The sequence below is a fragment of the Eptatretus burgeri genome, chromosome 1 (assembly GCF_056783735.1).
Source record: "Eptatretus burgeri isolate ZD-2024b chromosome 1, Ebu_testis_v1, whole genome shotgun sequence".
NCBI lineage: Eukaryota > Metazoa > Chordata > Myxini > Myxiniformes > Myxinidae > Eptatretus > Eptatretus burgeri.
This window is the reverse complement of record NC_140961.1, coordinates 15,002,712-15,026,955: the sequence shown is the minus strand read 5'-3', so window position 1 is coordinate 15,026,955 and position 24,244 is coordinate 15,002,712. Positions and strand designations below refer to the sequence as shown.

General features: G+C 41.8%; 1 protein-coding gene and 1 long non-coding RNA gene across 3 annotated transcripts in view; one reads left to right on the top strand and one right to left on the bottom strand.

Annotated features, from left to right (window-relative positions):
- Nucleotides 1-17,838, bottom strand: part of LOC147033917 (uncharacterized) — a 30,594-nt gene extending 12,756 nt beyond the window's left edge. For both annotated transcript variants that reach the window (XR_015055961.1, XR_015055963.1), the window contains exons 1-2: nucleotides 17,665-17,838; nucleotides 6,149-6,239 (exon numbers count right to left, since the gene is read on the bottom strand). This is a non-coding gene — a long non-coding RNA (uncharacterized LOC147033917). The remainder of the gene's footprint in view (nucleotides 1-6,148; nucleotides 6,240-17,664) is intronic.
- Nucleotides 17,839-19,508: 1,670 nt separating this feature from the next.
- Nucleotides 19,509-23,502, top strand: MARCKS (myristoylated alanine rich protein kinase C substrate). Its single transcript, XM_085872780.1, has 2 exons — nucleotides 19,509-19,950; nucleotides 21,680-23,502. Exons 1-2 carry the CDS (start codon nucleotides 19,852-19,854, stop codon nucleotides 22,454-22,456), a joined length of 876 nt encoding a protein of 291 aa, XP_085728906.1. The 5' UTR covers nucleotides 19,509-19,851; the 3' UTR covers nucleotides 22,457-23,502.
- Nucleotides 23,503-24,244: the final 742 nt, after the last annotated feature.

Below are 24,244 nucleotides of genomic sequence, written 5' to 3'. Positions count from 1 at the left end.
GTGATCCGGTTCGGGCAAGGCGTACTGAGAGCGTGGTTCCCCGCGAGACGACACCGCGTGGTTAATTAGCTAAATTGGTTCAAGACAAATAGACCCTACGCTATGCGGTGGAGGTATTGGCGTCCACAATCGGTTAAGCGACCCTCCGCGTCATGGAATTATCTGTTAGCAACGGCCTACAATTCCGGGAGTCTGATGGGAGACGACGTAACTTCCCCCACCTAGCGGTCGTTCTCACCACCGGTCCCCGGCCCACAGGTGTGTGTGTGTGTGTGTGTGTGTGTGTGTGTGTGTGTGTGTGTGTGTGTGTGTGTGTGTGTGTGTGTGTGTGTGTGTGTGTGTGTGTGTGTGTGTGTGTGTGTGTGTGTGTGTGTGTGTGTGTGTATAAACCAGTTTAAACCAAACCAGCTCCATGGGGTTTAAGTCTGGAGACTGTGCTGGCCATTCCATGACTTGAAGCCTACCATCTTGTTCTTTTCTTCTAAGGAAGTTCTTCTTCTAAGGAACATACACATACACATACACACCCATCCTGACTGTTATGGTGAGCATCGCTGCGATTTATGTCTCACACGCTAAAATCGGAGACAATTCCTTTGGAGATTGGGGGAGTGCTCATCAAACTCCACATGTTTCGAATATATATATATATATATATATATATATATATATATATATATATATATATATATATATATATATATATATGAATTTGTTCCCAATAGAACTTGAAATGTTTTGGGAGTTTGCCAGGAATGTCCTTTGACAGCAAAATGGCAGGGTCCCTTGGTGATCAGACCACTGTGGAAATACAAATACTGTATTTGTATGAAGACAATTCTTGTGTTGAGATAACCAAGAAGGCTAATCCTGGCTGCAAAGATAGGTGGGCAAACATTGAGTGCTTGTATTTCAATGTGTCAGGTGTTCATGTTTTGTTGAGGTGAAGTGAACTGTGACAAAATGCAATGTGCTGTGAGAGCCAGTGCTGATATTGATTCTGTAGCTTGTTTTAAATACTGTACTTCTATATGATAACAAACATGTTGAAAAACTATTTACATTCCTAATTTATCTGAAAGGTCATCCGACAGAGTAATTCCAATCATCTGCACAAAACAGCTCATTAATATTCAGAACCCTGGAAGTACCTAGGTAGTGATGAGTTGAGTGTCAGGGAGGAAATAACACCTTTATTGTTCTGACTCAGTTTTGCGAACTACCATAGTTGATTTTGCTTCGTTTTATACTCCAAATCGACTTATCTATGAAAGAAGGAAATAAAAATTGGAAAATTAGCCAATTCGACTTGTACTCCACATCGATTTATAGGCCAAAAGCATATGGTATACGAGCAGGTACCTGTGTAAATTCCGTGTAAAATGTGATTTCAATTCCTCAACTTCACCCTCCCCTCACCCCCCTCAACTCCAAGTCTCCAACACCTCCACCCTCACCCAACACCAAGTCTTCAAGCTTCCCACCTTTCCCACCCTTCTTGCCCCCTCTCCTCCCCCCCGGCAACACCAAGTCCTCAGCCCGAGGTGTGTATGTGTTGTGCTTTATGAACAACAACACACACACACACAAACACTTTGAGACCGGGTAGGTCTCTGTTTCACCTCCTGAAACCCACCCAAATGTGGAGACAGCAGGCAACAACAGCAACTTGCACGTAAACACGTACACACATTGATACCTGGGAGGGCTCCATACCACTTTCTGAATCCATATATGGAGATAACAAGCAACACACACACACACACACACACACACACACACACACACACACACACACACACACACACACACACACACACACACACACACACACACACACACACACACCCGTACCAAGTGCCGTTGTGGTAAAACAGTTTATATACATTACATACACATGCGTGCAAATGTACACTGGCATAAAGTGCATACAAACACAAAGATTTACCTTAAAACACAGTTATTTGAAAGAGGAATTCAAATGTGAAATTAGCAAACTACAATTGAAAAATATATCAAGGCCCAGAACACAAAATGTTGATCTATGCGCTATGCCTTCACAGCCTGATCACAGCAAACACGTGGTCGGATGGACCTTATTGTTTTTATATACAGTATGTATCGATGTCATAGTGAGGGGTAGATTATATTAAAAGGAGATCGCACAAAAAGGTTAAACAAAACGATGTCCTGTAAAAATAAAATTACACATCTTCAGCAGATGAGACACCTTCTGAGGAACCCACCGCAAGGCCAAACATAGGCGGAAATGTACGTCTAATCAATGTTCCATTGAGAGCACGGGAACTTATCCGAAAACAAACAACCAAGCAACTTGGAGAGCGCTTGCCAAGTGGCTTAAGCACTCAAGCAACCACTCCAACAAAACAGTTGATATGAAACGGCTCACTTGGTATGTGATTAACAATCACCGAACCATCATATTACACATCCACCTCCCGGAGATGCCCAAAATGTCAAATATCTCCGAATTGGACAAATGAACACTTTTCTAGGAGTCGGAACTGCTTGTAAGTTTGACTGGAGCTTAAATGTTGTAATTCTGCTTAGTTTAAGAGATTCTCGTGGTTATCGCATGTGCAAAAATGAAATAAGGCAACAAATGTTGACGTCTCCAGGCATTTATAAGCATCGCAATGTACCCAGTGATTCTGAGCTATGATGAACAGGCACTCAATAATATGAGTGAGGGAAGTGGAAAAAAAATTTCCGTTAGGAAATCGTTGTGGCCTGTTCCGAGTGAAGGCGATGTTGAGAAGGCCAAAAAACATGGTGGCTTCAGACCCGAGCGAAATTACCGAGGATATACTTAAGACCCCAAGCCTGGTGTTGGCTTAGTGGTTAGGGTGGCGTCTTGGGATCCCAGGGTCCTGAGTTCAAGCCCCGTTGGACCGCTGAATTAATACACCAGGAGGTTGACTCAGCCTGTCATCCTTCCGAGGTCGGCAAAATGAGAACCAGTGCACTGGTAAGGGGGACACTGCATCAGCGGCATAGCCGCATCCCAACCAATGATGCAACCAGCAGCCACGGGCTGCACTCGATAGAGAGAACTTAAGACCCCATAGAGAGCGGTGACCAAGGATGTGCCTGATAAAGGATATACTTAAATACAGCCATTAATTATCTTCAAAAGGGGTGTTTTAATTAGCCCAAACACCCAATTTTCACTCTTGCACTTCCTTGGACTTTTCTTCATATTCATGCAACAAAGTTTAATATGTCTGGTCTGTGTTTCATCTTTAACAGGATTAAACTTCACCTAAAACTACCAATATAGTGTGGAGCTGGCAGTGAGCACTACATGCCATCCTATTGATTACGACGTCTATCCATCTAACGTTAAAACCATATCTAAAACTGCCATCTGTATAAAGTTGTGGATATTAATAATCATATGGTATCTTTCCAAATGGGTAATTGCCATTATGTGTCAATACCCATGCCAAATTCTCTACCTGTAAATGTTAGGTTAGATTACAATGTGGTACGGATAGCATTTGTTCATAGAATAGAAGTGAACTGATAGATTTGGCCAATTGGGTGTGAATCAAGCAAGGGCATCAGGTCAGGTCAGGTATTGGAGCATGCAACGGAGCAATACGTCGCTGCGTCCACTTTCCGCCAGTATTCCAGGGACCTCCATCTGGACATCCCCATCTCCTGAGATGCCGATCAACCAAATCCCCACTCAGTTCGCAAACTCCTCAGCTACCCTCTCATCCTTGAGCTTGCCAACATCCAGTCTAGGCTGGGATGGTCCCATTCTCCCGGATTTAAGCTGCAACTTCAGAGTTGCTACAACAAGCCTGTATTTGGTATTGAGGAACTGAGCACTCCGGTAGACCCTGCAGTTCTGGATCATCCTCCAGCAACCATCAACGAGCACAGTGTCAATCTCCTTTGTCACACCACCAGCATTGCAAAACCAAGTCCAGCGATGAGCTTCTGTGCATTGAAACCATGAACCAGCCACCCTAAGTCCAAGACTTCTTGCAAAATCGAGGAACTTAGTGCTATTCTGGTTCACAGTTCCAGACCCATGGGGACCAACACATGTATCATAACCATCCCTATCAGTTCCAGTCAATGCATGTAAATCCCCCAAGACTAGAAGAGTATCCTGCCTGCAGCACTGATCAACCACAGACTTGAGCATGGTACAGAATGTGTCCTTCACAGTGAGATCACTCGCCTCAGTCAAACATATACAGAGACCAGGGAAACAAAACCCAAGGTGTGACGAATCCTCAGTCTCATAATATGCTCGTTGACTGGTGTTACTTAAATTATCATTGGAGTCAGCTGATTGGACACAGCTACAGCAACTCCTTCGGCATGGTAACAATCAGAGTGACCAGACCAATAGTAGGTGTAACCATCCGCTATGATCTCACCACTATCTGGTCTCCGAACCTCAGAGAGTGCTGCAATACTGATGTTCAAAAGCCTGAGCTCAGATGATAACGGAGACAGGTGATCATCCTCTCTTCAAGATAGGACATTCCAGGCACCCACCCAAAGGGACTGCTTCATTTTAGCCCAAGCAGACCGCTGTCTGGTGAATGACACCTCAGCACCACCCCGACACACACTATCGCAATAAACAGTATATGTAGAGCTCATTCTAACCACTCACTGACTCACTCACACCCTGACTGATATTAATGATGTGTACCTTCTCGGTGATGGAGAAAGCTGAAATTTTGCATGCCGATAGATGTTGAAGTCAATACACAGGGAAAAATCACAAAACCATTGGAAAGCGTCTGAAAATGAAAATATAAAAACAAGAAAAAACTTGAAGGGCACTCAGTAGAGCACATAGCTCCACCACATAATGCCTGATCCATGAGAATATATCAGGCCCAATACATTTTGAAGTATAATACTATATCATACTCTATCATTTTTGGCCCTATCTCTCAATGGTGAAGAATCACTTAAAATATTATCAAATCCGGATCCAGACTCCACCGATCCCCATTGGACACAGTCTCACACCAAAGCGTCACCTCCAACACAGAATCCTCAGACCTGTGACTCTGTCAAACAGACAAAGATTATCTGGTCAACATCAATTAATCATCAAACAAAACCACCAATCCAGATTTCAGGCTTATTTACCCTCATCAGGATAACATACCAATAAATATCTAACCAATGATGACCACATTCGTCGTTTATACAGACGCACCTCCTGACTGTTATGGTGAGCATCACCACGGATTATGTCTCACACAGTGAAACCGCATAATCCGCACAGAACAACCATCCCTCTGCCACCCAGACGATTTTTCCTGCTAATGCAAACTTTCAACCAGAAGGCATGTGGCGTGATCGAAATCGAAACATGTGGAGTGTGACGAGCACTCCACCAATTCCCATTGGACACAGTCCTACACCAATGGGGATCGTCGGAGTGCTCGTTGCTGAATCATCAGCAACAGCGTAGACAGAAACGTGCACCACTGAGGCTTCCAAGCATGTACCACATGCAATGCTAATAGCAGTGAACATAGAAAATAGCAATTCCCGATCAAGTCTCTCATCTGTTATTGGAGGGAATAACAAATCGGCTCTCACCTAATTTATTACCCCAGGTGGCTAGGATTATCAAATAAATTTACTCCCATGCTCTTCTCGCCAAAGAAAGCTGCATGAGGCAACCAAGAAATGCTTCGCAAGAGAAGGTCCTTGCTGTTTCAAACCCTACCTGGGTTTCTCTACAGCTGCAGACATCCCAGGCTTAATTCATATCATGGACAGTACATGTAGGAGACCAGTCTGAAAGTGTAAAAAGACTTTCAGTTCGTGAAAGACTTGGGACAGAAGCAATCTCTGGCCATCCCCACAAGAAGCTGGGAATAATTGGGGTCTTTAAAGTAGTAGGAGCAATCATAGTAGTCGTTGTAGTTAGAGTATAAAATCATTCTTCGGTGTAAATTTTCATCACCACTGGCTTTCCATCTGCACCATGCTGACATGACAGGTTTGTTTGTTTTTTTCCCCAAGAGTTAAAGTTAGGAGCTTCAGTTGATATTTGCTGAATTTGAGCAAAACTACCCTGATCAGTTAACATTATCTTCCTCAAAGAGTTAATCTTCATTCGATGTTAATAGCTCACCTTTGCCTTCAGAGCATTATGTACATCAAGTCTCAATGGTGCAGGACAGCTTACAACGAGCAGCAAAATCCCCCAGGAAGTGCAGACACTCCTGTGTGATGGACATGTAAATTAGCAAGTGTCTGCTTCCATCCTCATGTCTAAAGAACGTATCAACTATAGTGGGTGCAACAGTATTGCAAAATGAGATGAAACGTTTTAACGATTACAGAAAGTCAATAGTTGTAAAACGATCTAAGTATTAATTATCTTTCCACAGCCACTCACAATTAACCACCCCTCCCCCTCCACCACTTACCTTCATTAGATACCATATTCTCCAACGAGTTTGGTGAGTGTTGTTCATTTTCGGTGATAATTGTCATACACCCGAGGGACATGTAGGATTTAACTGCTCAATTTTATTAACTCAAGAAGAATTTTATCATCCACAATAACAGCATTCTGCGTTTGTGATCGATAGGCTCACAACATGCCCCAAAAGCACATTTTGTTCAGTGCTTTGTTCGAAGGTAAAAGACTGCAGAGTTCTTCACTCCAGGCGCAAGAAACCTCAGGCAGTCAGAAACTGTCTTGGTGTTGCTCAAAAAGATTTATCATCCACTGCAAGTCCATAATCAGAACTGTAGATAATTTTAAGAGATAAAGCACCACCAAGGTAGGTAAAGAGGAATAAACAGAAAACACAGAAAACAAATACAAGGACAAAAGTAAAAATCATATTTTCAAAAACAATTATGCCCACGAGCATCGAAAGTGGGCTGAAAGTGTCCATCTCGGACTAAACGTTCGGTGGGCAATTTAAAGTGGTGATATTTCTACAAGTGACACTTTTTTTCTGGAACACACTGTACACTTCAAAAAAATTGGGACATACTGAAACCATATTTGGCCTTGCTGGGCCACATTGTAAAGTTCTTGTGATGTAAAACGTCAATACATACACATACAGAGGGTGTCCGAAAATGAATATACCAAAAAGAATGTTGAATAGTTTTACTGTTATTTGATCTACTGACATACAGTGCCGGCAGAAAGTATTCCCACCCCTTGACTTTTCATTTTTTTTTATGTCACAGCGTGAATTAACCAGAGTGGTGTCAAAGCCACCCAATGCTCGCCTGTTTATACATTTATCGTTTTTCGTTTTTAAAAGACTAGTCTAAGAATATTTTTTATAAAGCATTGCAGTGAAGTCTGATCCAAATAATTTTAAAGCAATATATGTATTTGTATATTGTAATCAGTAAAAAAATAGTGTGGTAGATAAAAACATTAGAAAGGAAATAACTTGCACCAAAACTTTAACATTTTTATGCTCATGCTGACGCTGATGCTCAAAGACTAGTCTAATAATATTTTAAGCTCGCCTGTTCGAAGAACAGAGAGCTATAGCGATACCCCGGCGTGAGCATCAGTGTGAGCGCGAGCGTGAGCGTGAAAATGTTAAAGTTTTTGGTGCAAGTTATTTAGAAGCTTGCCATTCATTTAATATGTGTACTAGGATGCTGATATTTGGCATGGAGGTTCCTTTGGGGTATATTATTGGTGTAGTGAAGTTGAAATTAACAAATGATTCAAAAAAAAATATTTTCAACCTAAGATGGTGTCAAAGCCACCCAATGCTCTCCTGTTTATACTGGACGCTTGTCATTCATTTAATATGTGTACTAAGTAACTGATTACAATATACAAATACATATATTGCTTTAAAATTATTTGGATCAGACTTCACTGCAATGCTTTATAAAAAATATTATTAGACTACCTCATCTTTATTATTAGCGTACCTCATCTTCATCATCATCATCATCATCATCATCTTCATCATTTTGCAAAGTTATGTGTGCTGTGTTTGTTTAATAAAAAAATATTGAAACGGAACATGATGTTGTTTTTTTGTTTTTTTTCATTTTGCAGTATGGTATAGTATGGATAAGAGACTTTAAAATCCATTCTTCAATAAATTGGAAACGGTACCTGGTGTTGTTGTTTTTAGCTCGCCTGTTCGAAGAAGAGAGCTATAGCGATACCCCTGGCGTGAGCATGAGCGTCAGCGTGAGTGTGAAAATGTTAAAGTTTTTGGTGCAAGTTATTTCCTTTCTAATGTTTTTATCTACCACACTATTTTTTACTGATTACAATATACAAATACATATATTGCTTTAAAATTATTTGGATCAGACTTCACTGCAATGCTTTATAAAAAATATTATTAGACTAGTCTTTTAAAAACGATAAATGTATAAACAGGCGAGCATTTGGTGGCTTTGACACCAACTCTCTGGTTGTCACATCAGATTTAGTAAACTGATGTGTTGCTTGCTTAGCACGAGAGTTAAATGTACTTGCTCATGAAACTATTGTGTGAACTGCCGTGTCACAATGTCATAGTAATAAAGTTGTGATGCATTTTATAACTGGGATGATGATGCATAAACTGTGGAACTTTTGATGATGAAAAAGAAGGGGGTGTATTCAATAACTGGAACTGATGCTTATGATGTATTGTATACATATATATTCATATATATATGGAACATTTTAAGATGATGATGATGATGATGATTTATCTTTAAATGGTAAGCATGAGTTAATATTTATTTCAATATTATCATGATTAGTTGAACACCTTGATGTGAAACGATTTTGTCATGTTCATGTTTTCACTTTTTTCCTTTCTAATGTTTTTATCTACCACACTATTTTTTTACTGATTACAATATACAAATACATATATTGCTTTAAAATTATTTGGATCAGACTTCACTGCAATGCTTTATAAAAAAATATTATTAGACTCGTCTTTTAAAAACGATAAATGTATAAACAGGTGAGCATTGGGTGGCTTTGACACCAACTCTCTGGTTTATAAAGCATTGCAGTGAAGTCTGATCCAAATAATTTTAAAGTAATATATGTATTTGTATATTGTAATCAGTAAAAAAATAGTGTGGTAGATAAAAACATTAGAAAGGAAATAACTTGCACCAAAAACTTTAACATTCTCATGCTCACGCTGACGTTGATTGCTCATGCTCACGCTCACGCCGGGGGTATCGCTATAGCTCGCTGTTCTTCGAACAGGCGAGCTAAAAATGGGTTAAATTCAACTATTTTTTTTTTTACTTCACCCATCCTGTCAAAGTGGAATTTTTTTTTTTAGAAACTTTTATGAAGTAATTAGCAATGAAAAGCTAAAATGTGTTGCGTCAATAAGTATGCAACCTCTTTGCTATGACGCTCCAAATTGAGCTCAAATGTATCCAATTTCCTTTGATCATCCTTGAGATGTCTCTACAACTTGATTGGAGTACACCTGTTGCCAATTCAATTGATTGGACAGGATGGATAAAGAAATACACCTTTCTGTATGAGGTCCCACAGTTGACAGTGCATGTCAAAGCAGAAACTCCACCATGAAGTCCAAGGAACTGTCCATAAAACTCCGAGATATAATTGTGAGGAGGCATAGATCTGGACAAGGTTATAAAACAATTTCTAGTGTTGAAAGTTACCAAGAGCACAGTGAGCTCAATCATTAGGAAATGGAAAGAATATGGAACTACCAATACTCTTCCGAGAGCTGGATGTCTGACCAAACTGAGCAACCGGGCAAGAAGGACCTTGGTCATGGAGGTGACCAAGAACACAATGACCACACTGACAGAACTACAGAGTTCGTTGGCTGAGATGGGAGAACCTGTCGGAAGGACAACAATCTCTGCGGCACTTCACAAATCTCGGCTTTATGGGAAAGTGGCCAGACAGAAACCACTCCTGAGAAAAAGGCGCAGGGCAGCATGCCTGGAGTTTGCAAAAAGGCACATAAAAGACTCTGTGAGCATGAGGCAAAAGATTCTGTCGTCTGACGAGATGAAAATTGAACTCTTTGGCCTGAATGCATAGCTCTACATCTGGTGGAAACCAAGCTCAGCTCATCACCCATCTAACACCATCCCAACCATGAAGCATGGTGGTGGTAGCATCATGCAATGGGAGTGCTTTTCAGCAGCAGGGACTGGGAGACTTGTAGAGATAGAGAGAACAATGAATGGAGCCAAATACAGGCAAATCCTTGAGGAGAACCTGCTTCAGAGTGCAAAATACCTCAGACTGCTGCAAAAATTTACATTCCAACAGGACAACAATGACCCCAAGCATTCAGCCAAAGTAACACTGGAATGGCTTCAGAACAAGAGTGTGAAAGTCCTTGAGTGGAGTAGACTTTAATCCCATTGAGAATCTGTCGAAATGTAGAATGTAATATGAAATGATCCCCGACCCCATTCCTTAGTAGGTGTAGGGAAGTGTTTTAGACTCCCATAAAAAAATAGAAAAAAAAAACGAAACTTTGATTTCTTCAAAATACCAACAGCATTATAACAGCAAAATGCAATGCCAGGAACCCATGCAGTGGTTGCAGCCCTGCTTGTAGAGTATAACAATGAATTTGTATATTTATATACTTGTTCATATGTGGTCCAAAAACTAAAAAAACTACTCAACAAAATGCAACCAAATTTTGCAGGTTGCCAAAGGGTACCCCAAGTATGGTTTCTGTTGGGGAGCATATCTGGGGGAGAGGGTTCAGGGTGAGGGGAAGACCCCAATTCTCTCGATGTAAATGTGTATCGTGTCGTACCACACGGTGGTAGACAATATTACAAATATTCTTCTTCTTATATAAAAAAAAAGTTTAAGCAACTTATCAATATGTCTTATGGTGATATTGAAATCTGAATTAGAATAATTCAGAATTTTCAAGATGTTTCATTTCACTAATTTTAAGTGGAGGTTATAACTAAAGCATCCAACTCTGGGCTTTGTAGTGAAGCCAAAGTGATTTTTGCTCATGGCATAGATAAGCATCCTGCGTTCAGAGGATTGTACTCCTTAACCAATGAAACTGCCTCGACAGCCCTACGTGCCTCATAGCGTGAAAGGAATCGTTTTATTTTTATATGTAAGCAGCAACGATGGTTGATGAATGTGATGTAACATGACCTCCAAGCAGATGGAAGATAACCTTGGGCAAATTATTGAGTCAATAGAACACAATGTTGGTGAAGTGCAACAAACATAGATATATATATATATATATATATATATATATATATATATATATATATATATATATATATATATATATATATATATATATATATATATATATATATATATATATATATATATATATAGCCTGGTGTGGCTTCGCGGTTAAGGCAGTGGCTTGGGGTCCTGAGTTCGAGCCCTGCTGGCTGCTGAGTTAGCATCATCAGGGCGGTTGACTCAGCCTGTCATCCTTCTGAAGGTCGGTGAAATGAACACCAGTATACTTGTAATTATCCCTGCAGGGTCGAAGGCGACTAAAGGGTTGGCGTCAGGAAGGGCATCTGGCCATAAAAACATTGCCACAAGAAAGGGTACCATTATTGGAGCCTGCAAAAAGCTGACCCCTGCTCAGGGATAAAGGCTTTCAAATGGTGTGATGATGATGATGATGATGATGATGTATATACATATATATATATATATATATATATATATATATATATATATATATATATTCTTTAGCTCCATTATCTTAAGATGAGGAGGAACACTACAAAGCGCATCATTGAGATTCCAACTTGCCAGGAATCTCTGAATATTCCCAGAGTACTCTGCCACTTTAAACTCCGAAACGATACATGAGTGTAACAAAGTTTTCAGGCATGCAAAACTATCTTGCAAACCCACATTGTGAATCTTTGCCTTTGCCATTTGATGAATTGCCTGTTTTGCAAAGGCCAAAATGAAATTGACATGAAGGTTCCGTGACTTCCTTTCCTTTTAGATAGGATGTCCAAAAATAAAAAGTGCTGATGAGAAATGGAGCCAGAGACATAATAATAGATTTCAGTAATAGTCTTGCTGTGTGGACTTTAACCGCTGTTTGTAATTTTTCAAACAACCTTGGAAGGTTTCTATTATTATTTTTAATGATGGAATGTTTATTGAGCTTTACCTTCTGCTCCCATATCTTTTTCCTAAAGAGTGTGTGAGGTACCACCAGCACCCTGAACATATTACACAGTCCTACTTAAACAATGGGTTGAAAGTAATCTGGTCTTCTCTGACAATCTTAATACCAGCTTACTCTGCTTCTCATCTCAAAGAGTGGTTGCTGTGCTCAGAGACTCCGAGGCATGGGTGGGTGGGACAGGACAAGAAGGTAGGGAGTAATTTCCCCTCCTGCCTTTAATCGACACATATCTCTGATCTCCATACTAACTGGGTAGGAGGGAAAGCTCATTTTTTGAAGCCATTTGCCCACCATCTTTGCTTTCCCAAAACAAATGAATGGGCCTGTTAGTAACTAAGGTGAAAGAGGTGCAGAAAGTGCTATGAGGTTTCCAAGATGTATCATATCTTTTGAATGCCAATAATTTTGTCATCACAAGGATTTCGGAGTCTTTATAAGGTAGACCTCAAAATTTCCTCAAAAGGATTCTCCAATTCCAATTTGCCTGTATTTTGTTAATTTTCACTGGGATAATACACCACACATATCCTGGCAATGTGCGATTCGACCTGACCAGTCTACAGCTGCCATCGAGTTATGTGGGATGGCGATTTTAGTGCTTGGCAGTGCACAACCACTAATTAATATGATTGATTAATTCTCAGTATCGTGATTAATTAAAATAATCTTACCATACATAGGCGTGACTGGTCTTGCCCCAAAGGGGATGTGAGATGATTGCAATACCAGTGTGTGTGTGTGTGTGTGTGTGTGTGTGTGTGTGTGTGTGTGTGTGTGTGTGTGTGTGTGTGTGTGTGTGTGTGTGTGTGTGTGTGTATGTGTGTGTGGCATGTTTTTTTTTTCTGGTGTTCTACTGGAGCTTTCTGATTATGAGTGTGATTCACCAAAATGATCATCATGATCTCCTGAGTTGATTAGGCTAATTAACTACAAATAATCTAGAAGAATTCCCATGTTTTAAACGCACACCATGTTAAGGTGTGGAGGGTAGCTTAATAAGTCCATCCATTGCATGGCATTCTATAATTACAAAAAACCAAAACAAAAAGAACAATACCTTTGTAACAAAGCATAGATTAATTTATACTACTAATATTAACAACAATCATAATAGTGATATTATTTGGCAATAATAATGACGAACATTTCATCCCCACCCTGGCCCAAGCTCATCTGGACTTGGCATTGATTTCTATACTAACTGGATAAGAGGGAAAGCTCATTTTTTGAAGCCATTTGCCCACCATCTTTGCTTTCCCAAAACAAATGAATGGGACTGTTAGTAACAAAGGTGAATGCCACTTACTGATGAAATGTGGTTCCTCTTCTCCTTTGATCATGACCGTCGTGGTTTTCACAACCGTAAACGGCACACGCAGGCATTTCATAAATACCATAACGATGCTTTTTTCAACCCAGGAATGGACTAAAATGAAGTCGGAATGGAATAAAATCAAATATGAAGGTGGAATTTTCAAAGGAAATGTGCACCTTCCTTAAAGCAAGTATTCATATTTATGCAAACGGGATTTTCTGTGTCGTGGGAGAAGGAATATGGTGGATGGAGCGCTTCCAGTGGCTTCAGGACCATGCAACCAATTAACGGTAAGCACGTTATCCAGTTCGTAAAGAGATCAGTGGGTCTTGGTGAAAGATAAGCTAATGCTCAAGCTGTACAGCAGGCAGGTATGCTACAAGGCCGTGAAGACGAATGAAAATTTGGTCCAATGGACCAACTCGTTGGATTAATGGAAAAAAAATTGGACATCTTTTCCTCCGAAACCGCTCAATGAAAAAAATTTAAACTTGCCATTTGTCATATACCCATGGGTTATATAGGGTGATGATGATTGCATCATCGGTAAAGTGTTATTCCAGCCATAACTGGTTGAATCAAAATCCTCATCCTGAAAGATCTGAAACTTCATATGTCTGATCTCCGACCCGATGTGAGTGAAGAATTAAATATTGGTCATGTGGTCTGGCAGACATATTGAATTTAAAATAAAAACGTTTAAAAAAGAACATTTCTCCACTACTGCTTCACAGATTAATGCGAAACTTCATGCATATATTTGACGAGCCATGGGGAATATAGTTTTAAAATATTTTTCATATTCACCTACATTGATGCAATTTAGCCTCAATGTGTAAAAAAAATATAATAACATAATACCATTCCTTTCACACCATAAGGCTGCAAAGGCAGTTTCATTAGCAAGGAGTGCAGTCCTGGACAGGTCACCACTGTGAAGTAGGTTAGCTACTTACCCCAAATGGTTATTACCCCAGTAAGCTGGTACTCATTTTTATGACCTCAGAAGGATGACAGGCTGCATCAACCTTATCTGGTGTTAAGTCAACGGCCTGACAAGGGCTTGAACTCAAGACACCTTAACTGTGAAGCCAACGCCAGGCCTCAATTTACACAAAAGTGGTTGTTAAATACCCTAATAATCAATCAACAATCAATAAAGCTATGGATAATGCCAATGTATATGACATAATGGGGTGCATGGATGGTATGGTTGTATGGGCCATAATAGCAGTGGGCCATAATTGTCGTGTGTTCTTCAGAATGAGTGTGTGAGGCAAGACAATATGCTCTACGAGTGCTGTTCTCTTTACTTTTTGTGACCTTTTGCTGTGCATGTGTAACAACGACTTGGACCACTTCCATTTTGATCGAGAGCGTCATGATCCATTGTCAATTTGCAACTTGAGGTTTTCTCCAGGTATTTATCTTCTACCCAAAATCATTCAAGGAAGGATTGTTTTTTTGCCTTCAAATAAATTCTGTCCCCCTTGCCCTTCCACCGCCCCGACATCCCAGGCCATGCTGGAATGAACGCCTACAGCCCGACACTATAAACAAATTCGTGCTCCTTGGTGTGAATCGCCATCTTTGGCTCTGAAGGGCAAACCAACAACATTGTTGCTTCTTGTTGAACTGAACTCATTCCTTAAAAAGAAAATTTGATTTTAATTATTGCATTCACATCATCAATATTTTCTTTGACACATATGATTTGTGACCTGTCTGCTTTGGAATGACATCTTATAAATATATTTAAAGAAAACACACACACACACACACACACACACACACACACACACACACACACACACACACACACACACACACACACACACACACACACACACACACACACACACACACACACACACACACAACGAATGGACGGCAGATAAAACAATCCAAACAATTTTACTGTTTAAATACTGAGAATTAAAAATTCCAAATTACCCTGAATATTCCTGTACATCATCTCTGAATCAATGTCTGCTGAGACTGTGTTAAAGAGAGGATCTGTAGAGAGCATCTGGGGGAGAAAGGAAGCAAAATTGTTTCCGTAGCAACCGTTTCCAGCGTCACCTAGAGCCCAGGGTGGATGACATCAACATTATATATTATGTGCTGTCTGGCACAGAAGAGAGGGATGAGGATGAGGGAAGAGAGGGATGAGGAGAGGGATGGCAGTCATGTGTTTCTCTATCTCTATCACCATGTGTTTCTCTATCTCTATCACCATATCTCTATCTCTATCTCTATCTCTATCTCTATCTCTATCTCTATCTCTCTCTCTCTCTCTCTCTCTCTCTCTCTCCCTCTCTCTCTATCTCTATCTCTATCTCTATCTCTATCTCTATCTCTCTCTCTCTCTCTCTCTCTCTCTCTCTCCCTCTCTCTCTCTCTCTCCCTCTCTCAACCTCCATCAATGAATGACCTTCAAACAAAACTGAGGTTGTGGTTCCACTGTTTTAAGAGGGTCTGAGCTAAAAGTGTCTAAAAGTCGATGATTGACAGTGCATGTCTGATTACATGGGTAGTAATTTAATTAAGTGCTCAATCCTATAAAGTGAAGGATTTGTTCACCATTCTCTAGAATCGATGATGTATTTTGGTGATGAGTGTCCCCTTTACATATATTTTGTGTTGGTGGTACATTTACAATCTGCTTTCTCACTCTTTTTATCTCTGTCTACTTCTACTTGACATGATGACCTTTGGACATAACTAAGGTTGGGCACCCACTATTCTGCTAAAAGGGTCGAGACGACATCAATGATGGACAGTACCCATCTGATAATTGACATGGTAATTAAATCTGGCATTCATGAAGCAGAAGCAGTGATTCAGTCTCTCTGTCTCTGTCTCTGTCTGTCTCTGTCTGTCTCTGTCTCTGTCTCTGTCTGTGTCTGTCTCTGTCTGTCTGTCTCTGTCTGTCTGTCTCTGTCTGTCTGTCTGTCTCTGTCTGTCTGTCTCTGTCTGTCTGTCTGTCTCTGTCTGTCTGTCTGTCTCTGTCTGTCTGTCTCTGTCTGTCTGTCTCTGTCTGTCTGTCTGTCTCTGTCTGTCTGTCTCTGTCTGTCTGTCTCTGTCTGTCTGTCTCTGTCTGTCTGTCTGTCTCTGTCTGTCTGTCTGTCTCTGTCTGTCTGTCTCTGTCTGTCTCTGTCTCTGTCTCTGTCTCTGTCTCTGTCTCTGTCTCTGTCTCTGTCTCTGTCTCTGTCTCTGTCTCTGTCTCTGTCTCTGTCTCTGTCTCTGTCTCTGTCTCTGTCTCTGTCTCTGTCTCTCTCTCTCTCTCTCTCTCTCTCTCTCTCTCTCTCTCTCTCTCTCTCTCTCTCTCTCTCTCTCTCTCTCTCTCTCTCTCTTCGTCTCTTCGTCTCTTTTTCGATATTTTTGAGTGTTTGTCAGAAGGTAGAAAGGAGTGCTCCCAGAAAGAGAGATAGAGATATGTGGAGTGTCCACCTCGTTTTTTTGGATTACGTTTGGAGGTCCAAGTTGTGATGTTTTGCTCTTCTCACATCGTTATTCCAAGGGTTCATTTTAATATTATCACGTCACATGGACAGCTGGCTCTGATTGTAGTTCGTTTGTTTTAATATGTATATTATGTTATCATTTTCATCATTTCATTAAGGTTATACCTTGTAACTCCAACTGTTCCGAGTATCACCTGCACACAATACAGGTGATTAAGCCTCACATTCCAGATTCTGTTTAACTTCGTTTTGTCGATGCTGTTACTTGTTCATTCCTCATTCCTTTAAATTAAGGGGAAATCAAGACGGGTATTGACACCAAGATGAGAAATAGATGTGTGTGTGTGTGTGTGTGTGTGTGTGTGTGTGTGTGTGTGTGTGTGTGTGTGTGTGTGTGTGTGTGTGTGTGTGTGTGTGTGTGTGTGTGTGTGTGTGTGTGTGTGTGTGTGTGTGCCCTCACTCTCTCTACAACCTTGCTGACAGTGAGTTAGAAGCCAGTGATCCGGCTTGCCATTCATTCAGGTAGTCATTCAGTTCAAGGAATTACTCAAATGTCACACACAAACACTCAAATGTCACACACACACACACACACACACACACACACACACACACACGGCCACTTTCGCCATCTTTGCTGCACGTCATTTGCATGATGCATCGGGATGACGTCAGAGTCGATGAAAACTGTTTGTTTTTTTTTTACCTTTAAAAGGAATGTTCAAGAGGTAAGGCGCTCGACTACAGGCAAGAGCAATCCAATCAACGTCTCCAAGGACCATCATGTCGTGCTCTCGAATCAACGTCTCCAAGGACCATCATGTCGTGCTCTCGAATCAACGTCTCCGAGGACCACCATAATGTCGTGCTCTCGAATCAACATCTCCAAGGACCATCATGTCGTGCTCTCGAATCAACATCTCCAAAGACCACCATGTCGTGCTCTCGAATCAACGTCTCCAAGGACCATCATGTCGTGCTCTCGAATCAACGTCTCCAAGGACCATCATGTCGTGCTCTCGAATCAACGTCTCCAAGGACCATCATGTCGTGCTCTCGAATCAACATCTCCGAGGACCATCATGTCGTGCTCTCGAATCAACATCTCCGAGGACCACCATCATCTCGTGCTCTCGAATCAACATCTCCGAGGACCATCATCATGTCGTGCTCTCGAATCAAAACAATGAGCGTTGTTTAGTGTTTTGTTACGAGCAATGCACGGCTTGTCCTCGATGAGTACGGGTAATCAGTTGGTGGATAACGATGAGTAACATATCAGAACGTCGAGTAATAAACTCATTGTGCACTCAAAGTTAGACGTCGTGAGGATGGAACCTTGGTTACAAAATGAGCTTGTTCAAACAGGTGTGCACATTCAGTTTGAAAACTCAATGCTCGTGACGTCATTGGCACGTGAATGATTAATTTAACTAAATCCGCTGAAGGTGGAAAAGCAAGGAATCAACCCTGAACTAACACACACACACACACACACACACACACACACACACACACACACACACACACACACACACACATCACACACATCACACACATCACACACATCACACACATCACACATCACGCACATCACACCACACATCACACACACCACACACACACACCACACACATCACACACATCACACACACTTCACACACATCACACACCAGACCCACCACACACATCACACTCACCACACACACACATCACACACACCACATATCACACACATCACACACATCACACACATCACACACCCCACACACATCACACAAACACACATGCATGCACAAGCACACACACACCCAAACACACACTCACACATGCACACACAGGCACACACACACAAACACACATGCACAAACACACATGCACACACACACCCAAACCACAAACACACACACCCAAACACACACACACACAAGCACACATCACACAAATGCACGGACTCATGCACAAACACACGCACACACACACCCAAACACGCACTCACACGTGCACACACACACAGGCACAAACACACACACACCCAAACCACACACAAACACATGCACAAACACATGTACACACACACACCCAAACTACATACACACCCAAACCACAAACACAAACACTCAAACACATGCACTCACACAAACCACACACACGCAAACCGCGCACACACACAAACCACACACACGCAAACCGCGCACACACACACACACACACACACACACACACACACACACACACACACACACACACACACACACACACACACACACACACACACATCTAATCTGGAACACACATACTCGTGTCCTTGTTAATTATGTGGTTATCGGTTCGTCTCCATCAGTGGGATTTGTTTAGTGATCTCGTGCAATTTTGTGTTTTTTTTTCGAGAAACAAAAGCCGCGACGCCAACGCACATCTTCCCTCCCTCATTGAAATCGTCGTTTGAGCGGCGGGCGGATCCCGATTGCTGGAGTCACGCCCGAGACGCGGACCGCCATTGGCTGCCGCACGTCGGGGGCGTTGTTATCGGCAGGCACACGGAGAGGCGGGCAGGAGCGCGGCTTGCTTTGCGAGCGCGGGCAGCGAGCGCGGACAGCATCTGAGGCGCGTCCGTTGTGCGGTTCCCTTTTTCCTGACGATTTTTCTTCTTCCGGCTCATTCCACGTCCCGCGATATCGACATTTTGTTTCCTTTTCCTCGCGATTCTTTTGTTGCCGCTCATCGAGCCGACCTGAGCAGCTCCATCCATCCCCGCACGTTTCGTTTCGTTGCCGACGCTCCGCCCCCTCCCGTTGGCTGCCCCTCCTCGTCTGGGCTCGCGCGCAGGCGGGTGCGCTTCGGTGCCGACTCTTTGTCTCGCTGCTCTTCGAGTCTTTTGTTAGTGCAAAGCATGGGAGCCCAGTTTTCCAAGACGGCGGAACGCGAAGCTGCGTTGGAAAAGCCCGGGGAAGCGGCCGTCGTCGCCTCTCCACCGAAAACCAACGAGCAGGTTTGTTTAGTCTTTGTATCTTTTATCGCAAAGTCGGACAAAGGAGTCTGCCGATTGTCGGAAAGCGCTTGTGTCCATTTGCCATTTATTCCGAGGCGCTAATTCGTTTGTTGCTTCGTTTTTTCCCCCCTTCCGTCGAGTAAACCACCGACTTTCCCATTTTGTGTATTGGACTGGCGCCCGGGAGCGTTCTTTTGTCTCGAAGGCTTTTTTGAGTGGGGTGGAGGAGGAGGAGGAGGAGGAGGAGAGTCGTTCTGCGCTCCATTTTGTCGATCGCCGTTAGTTTGTCTGCGTGAAGCAAATGCTCTTCCCAATGTTAACCTGCTGTCGGGTGCAGACCGTGGTCGCTCTCTTTCAGCGTGCGGACTTCATGATAAAGGGGCTGTTTATTTATTTTATTTTATTATATTTATTTATTTTATTTTTACGGCGCACAACGCCCTCTGTCCATCGGGGCAAGACTTGCAGTCCAGAGATCCATGAATAGGTCTGTGGATGCGCACAATGGGCTTGTAACGGCTGTTAAATGGCTCGAACATTCAGATTTAAACCTCGAACTTGGTGTGATTTTATTTTATGGGTTTTTTTTTTCTTTTCTTTAACGTTCGTGTCGTATGAAAGGAAACTTGGATACAGGAGATCGTTTGGTCCGTCATGCCCGTGCTTTATCCGCACCTAATCAGCATCATGTTAGAGTTAAAAATATATATGTATTATATAGATATGTGTATAAATTCTATCGATTAGACTTTTTGAAACTCGTCTGAGCAACTTTTTAAAAAGCATTGCTTGTCCTAATTGATCTTTTTTGCTTCACCAACAATATTGGGAATTGATGCATTTTGTCCCACAAACTAGTACACCCACTCCCTATGCTATGGTAGTGACAGGAAGGGTCATCATGTTATCCTCTCTGGGATATACAGAGATTATAGTAGATCTAGTCTCTGGTCCGTTGTTCTGCGGTGGACACGTTTTTAAAGCGGAGAATGGCTCGAGGATGTCGGGATTCCTCCAGATTTCTTTCAGTTTAGTGTTAAACAGCAAGTGTGTGTGTGTGTGTGTGTGACTGTTTAAAAAAAAAAGGGTAATCGTGTGTGTTTGTGGTTTATAATTTTTTTTTTTTATTTCTGGGAGGCTTCTTCTTCTTCCTCGTTTTCAAGCACCATAAAACGCCACGATAAGCTATTTATACACGTTAACACGCCATTTGTTGAAGGAGGAAAAAACCCCTTGGGGAGAGGGGATATTATTACTCTTAATATTGGTACTGTTTTGTAGTACCATTAATATAATGCTGTTATTAGTTTTCTTATTAGAAGCAGCCTTTCGAAAAACACCACGTTTTGATATCTTACCATGGATATATACCTTAACATTGACTTCACCCAAGGTGGAACACCCCCTTGGGGAGGGTGGGCAAATTAAGTCTTCACCCAAGGTGGACAAGTCGAAAAACCTCGATCGGGTGACCCTTAGTCCTGTCAAGTTTGGTTGAGATTGGATAAGTAACGACTGAATGTATCATGATCAAAAAACCGTCAGACAGACACAAAATGGTGTATTTTTAATGTGATGATGTACTCTGTTGCGAATTAAGATGCTGGTTCCTTACAACCATCCTCGAGCTCCCTCTCGTGGCTCGATGGATCATCGACCCCCTTGGGAGTTTACAGCGGCGTTTATCCTTCCCTGTGCAATGCCTGATTGTGAGTGCGTGCTCTTGCAGGATGGTGAACACGTCCGTGTGAACGGAGATGCCCCATCCCCGGGTGAGGCTAAGGGTGACCTGCAAGCAAATGGCAGCGCTCCCGTGCCCGCTGAGGATGAAGCTGCGGCAGCACCGAAAGAGGACGGCAAGGCCGGTGACGTTAACGGGGTCGAGGCAGCTTCCGTGGAGGCGGCCGGAAAGGCAGCCCAAGCAGAAGAGGCAGTTGGAAAGACACCGAAGGCTGATGAAGGAGCTGCTTCAGAAACGCCAGCAGTTCCTGCACAATCTGGTGAAACGCCAAAGAAGAAGAAGAAACGCTTTTCCTTTAAAAAGTCATTCAAGTTGAGCGGATTTTCATTCAAGAAGAAGAGGGATGTGCAGACCAGTGCAGATGCCGAAGCAACTAAAAACGAAGTGACTGGAGCAGAAGGTGATCAAGACAAGGTTGTGGAAGAGAAAAAGGAAGAGGCAGTAGCAGAGGGTGATGCAATCAAGGATAAGAAGGAAGAAAATGAGGAGGTTGTGGTTATTGAAGCAAAAGATGCAGATGAGAAATGCGAAGCTAAAGAGGAAAGTCACACGACCACAGCCGAGGAGCAGGATCGAGTGGATGAGAAAGCGTCCGAGGACAAGAAAGAAGAGGTTGCTCCAGTTCAGGCAAGTGATGATGCTGCTGCTGCTGCTGTTGCTGCTGAGTCGACACCTGTGGAGACTGTCCCAGCTCAGGAGTCTGCTGAGAAGAAATCTGAGCCAGAATCTGATCCAGCTCTTACTAATGAGCAGAATTCTGAGTGAGCGGTCTATTTTCATCTCCTCCTTTTGCTATTGGAGTTCAAAAGACTAACCAAGAATTATTTTTCCCTTTTCATTTTTTTGGGTTTTGTGTGGGAAGCATAATTTCATTTCAACCCTGAATGTGTCTTGTCAGTATTAATGTTCCTTTTTACCTACGATTTGCATACTTTTTATACCTTTTTTGTGTATGTATGACAAATATCGGTGTATTCTTTCGGTCTTTGGCCGCCATCTAGTGGTTATACTCATTGCAGACAAGGCAAGGGTGCCCATTTGCACACCTTCTGCTCTTTTGGGTGTGTCGCCAATTTTTTGATAAGGAAATGAGCACTGTAACTCGCTATTCATGTATCATACTTCGGTTGTGCTAAACTTCAAGTGATGCTGTCTTTGTAAGCGACCATGATCGGTGGCTGTTGGCTTGAAAGTTGCTGCATAGGAGCTTTGTTCGGTTGATGTAACCATTGCAGTTTGATGGCTCGCATTTTGGGACTGGCATAAAGCTAAAAGGTTCATCCACGCTGTAGATGGTGCAAACCTCTGCTTTGATCTTAATGTGAACTTCCTGGAATCCTTTATTTTCTGGGGAGCGAGGGAGAGGGTTGGGGGTTGGGGGTTGGGGGTAGGGGGAGTGTGGAGTGAAGGTTTTATTTTTACTTTTTAATTTTTTTTTTTTGATTTTGCAGACGTTTTAAGCACAGATCATGGGACATGCACCTTTTGGGTTTTTCTTTTTGTAGAATTTCTGTATCTCTACTAAAGCTGAAAATTGTAGATCGGTAAGTAGTTTAATTATTATACTGCGGTTGCGAGTTCACGTTTCTTCTGTAGGATGTAATAGCACCTGTCAAATGCAAGTTTCCTGTTTGGTGGTAATTTTTAGGGCCTGTTTTATCACTTCCTTTTACAACTGGCCTTCATTGTTTGTACATATTGAACTGCTTTCACTTTGGAGATCGAATGTAACTTTGTTCATTGAAGTTGCTGTGTGGAAGTTGCTATAACTATCACGTTTTTGAAAATCAATAAATATTAACTATAAAAGCCTTTTTTGCAATGTTTTGTTATACTTGAAATCCCGACATGATATTGTGTACCAGCAGTTGCACGGAAAAGGAAATGGTGGTTAAATTGTAAAAGTTAGATGTAAAAGATAGTTTCTGGTCGGCGCACAAAAGCGCCATTTTGTAGTTCGATGTTCGCACTGTATTGCTTTACTAGTAAAAAATTTCAACATTTTACATCAGAGCTCTATGCCGGTTTTGAAAAGCTGGGATGTGTATTTTAACGATTTTTGTTTCATTTAGTTTTTGAACACTTGGAAAAAAAAAGGCAACTTGTCTTGTTTACTTTTTTTTTTGGTTTGTTTTTATTTAAATTGCAGTCGGTACTCTGTTGATGACGCAGGAAGTCAGGACAGGAATTTTGAATACTTTATTATTGGCTACTTTCAAATTTTGGTGAAAACCATTCGGTGCATTACTGCAGGTGACAGGACTGAAATTCTCAAAATAAGCATTAGATTTGATGGACGTGCATGAACTATGCTATTCGTTGCATTAAACTCAGCAATTATCAGCTGAGAGGTTAAAGCAGAAGGGTTTTTTTTTGCTTGTTTTACGGTGGCTCTTTCTTAAGAAGCGAACATTTCCCATTGAATGCAAGACTAGGAGTTGGCACCTCCATCGCATCATAACCATCATGTACAGAGTGTCGATTGTGCTGAAGCAGTATATTGGCTCGGGCTGCAATCCTGGATGGTTCGCCACTCCGGTAAAGGAAGTCAAG

Excerpts from the sequence above, each read along its gene's own strand:
- MARCKS (XM_085872780.1), top strand. The coding sequence starts at position 19,852 with ATGGGAGCCCAGTTTTCCAAGACGGCGGAACGCGAAGCTGCGTTGGAA. Across the intron at positions 19,951-21,679 it reads CACCGAAAACCAACGAGCAG|GATGGTGAACACGTCCGTGT; the intron begins GTTTGTTTAGTC and ends GTGCTCTTGCAG.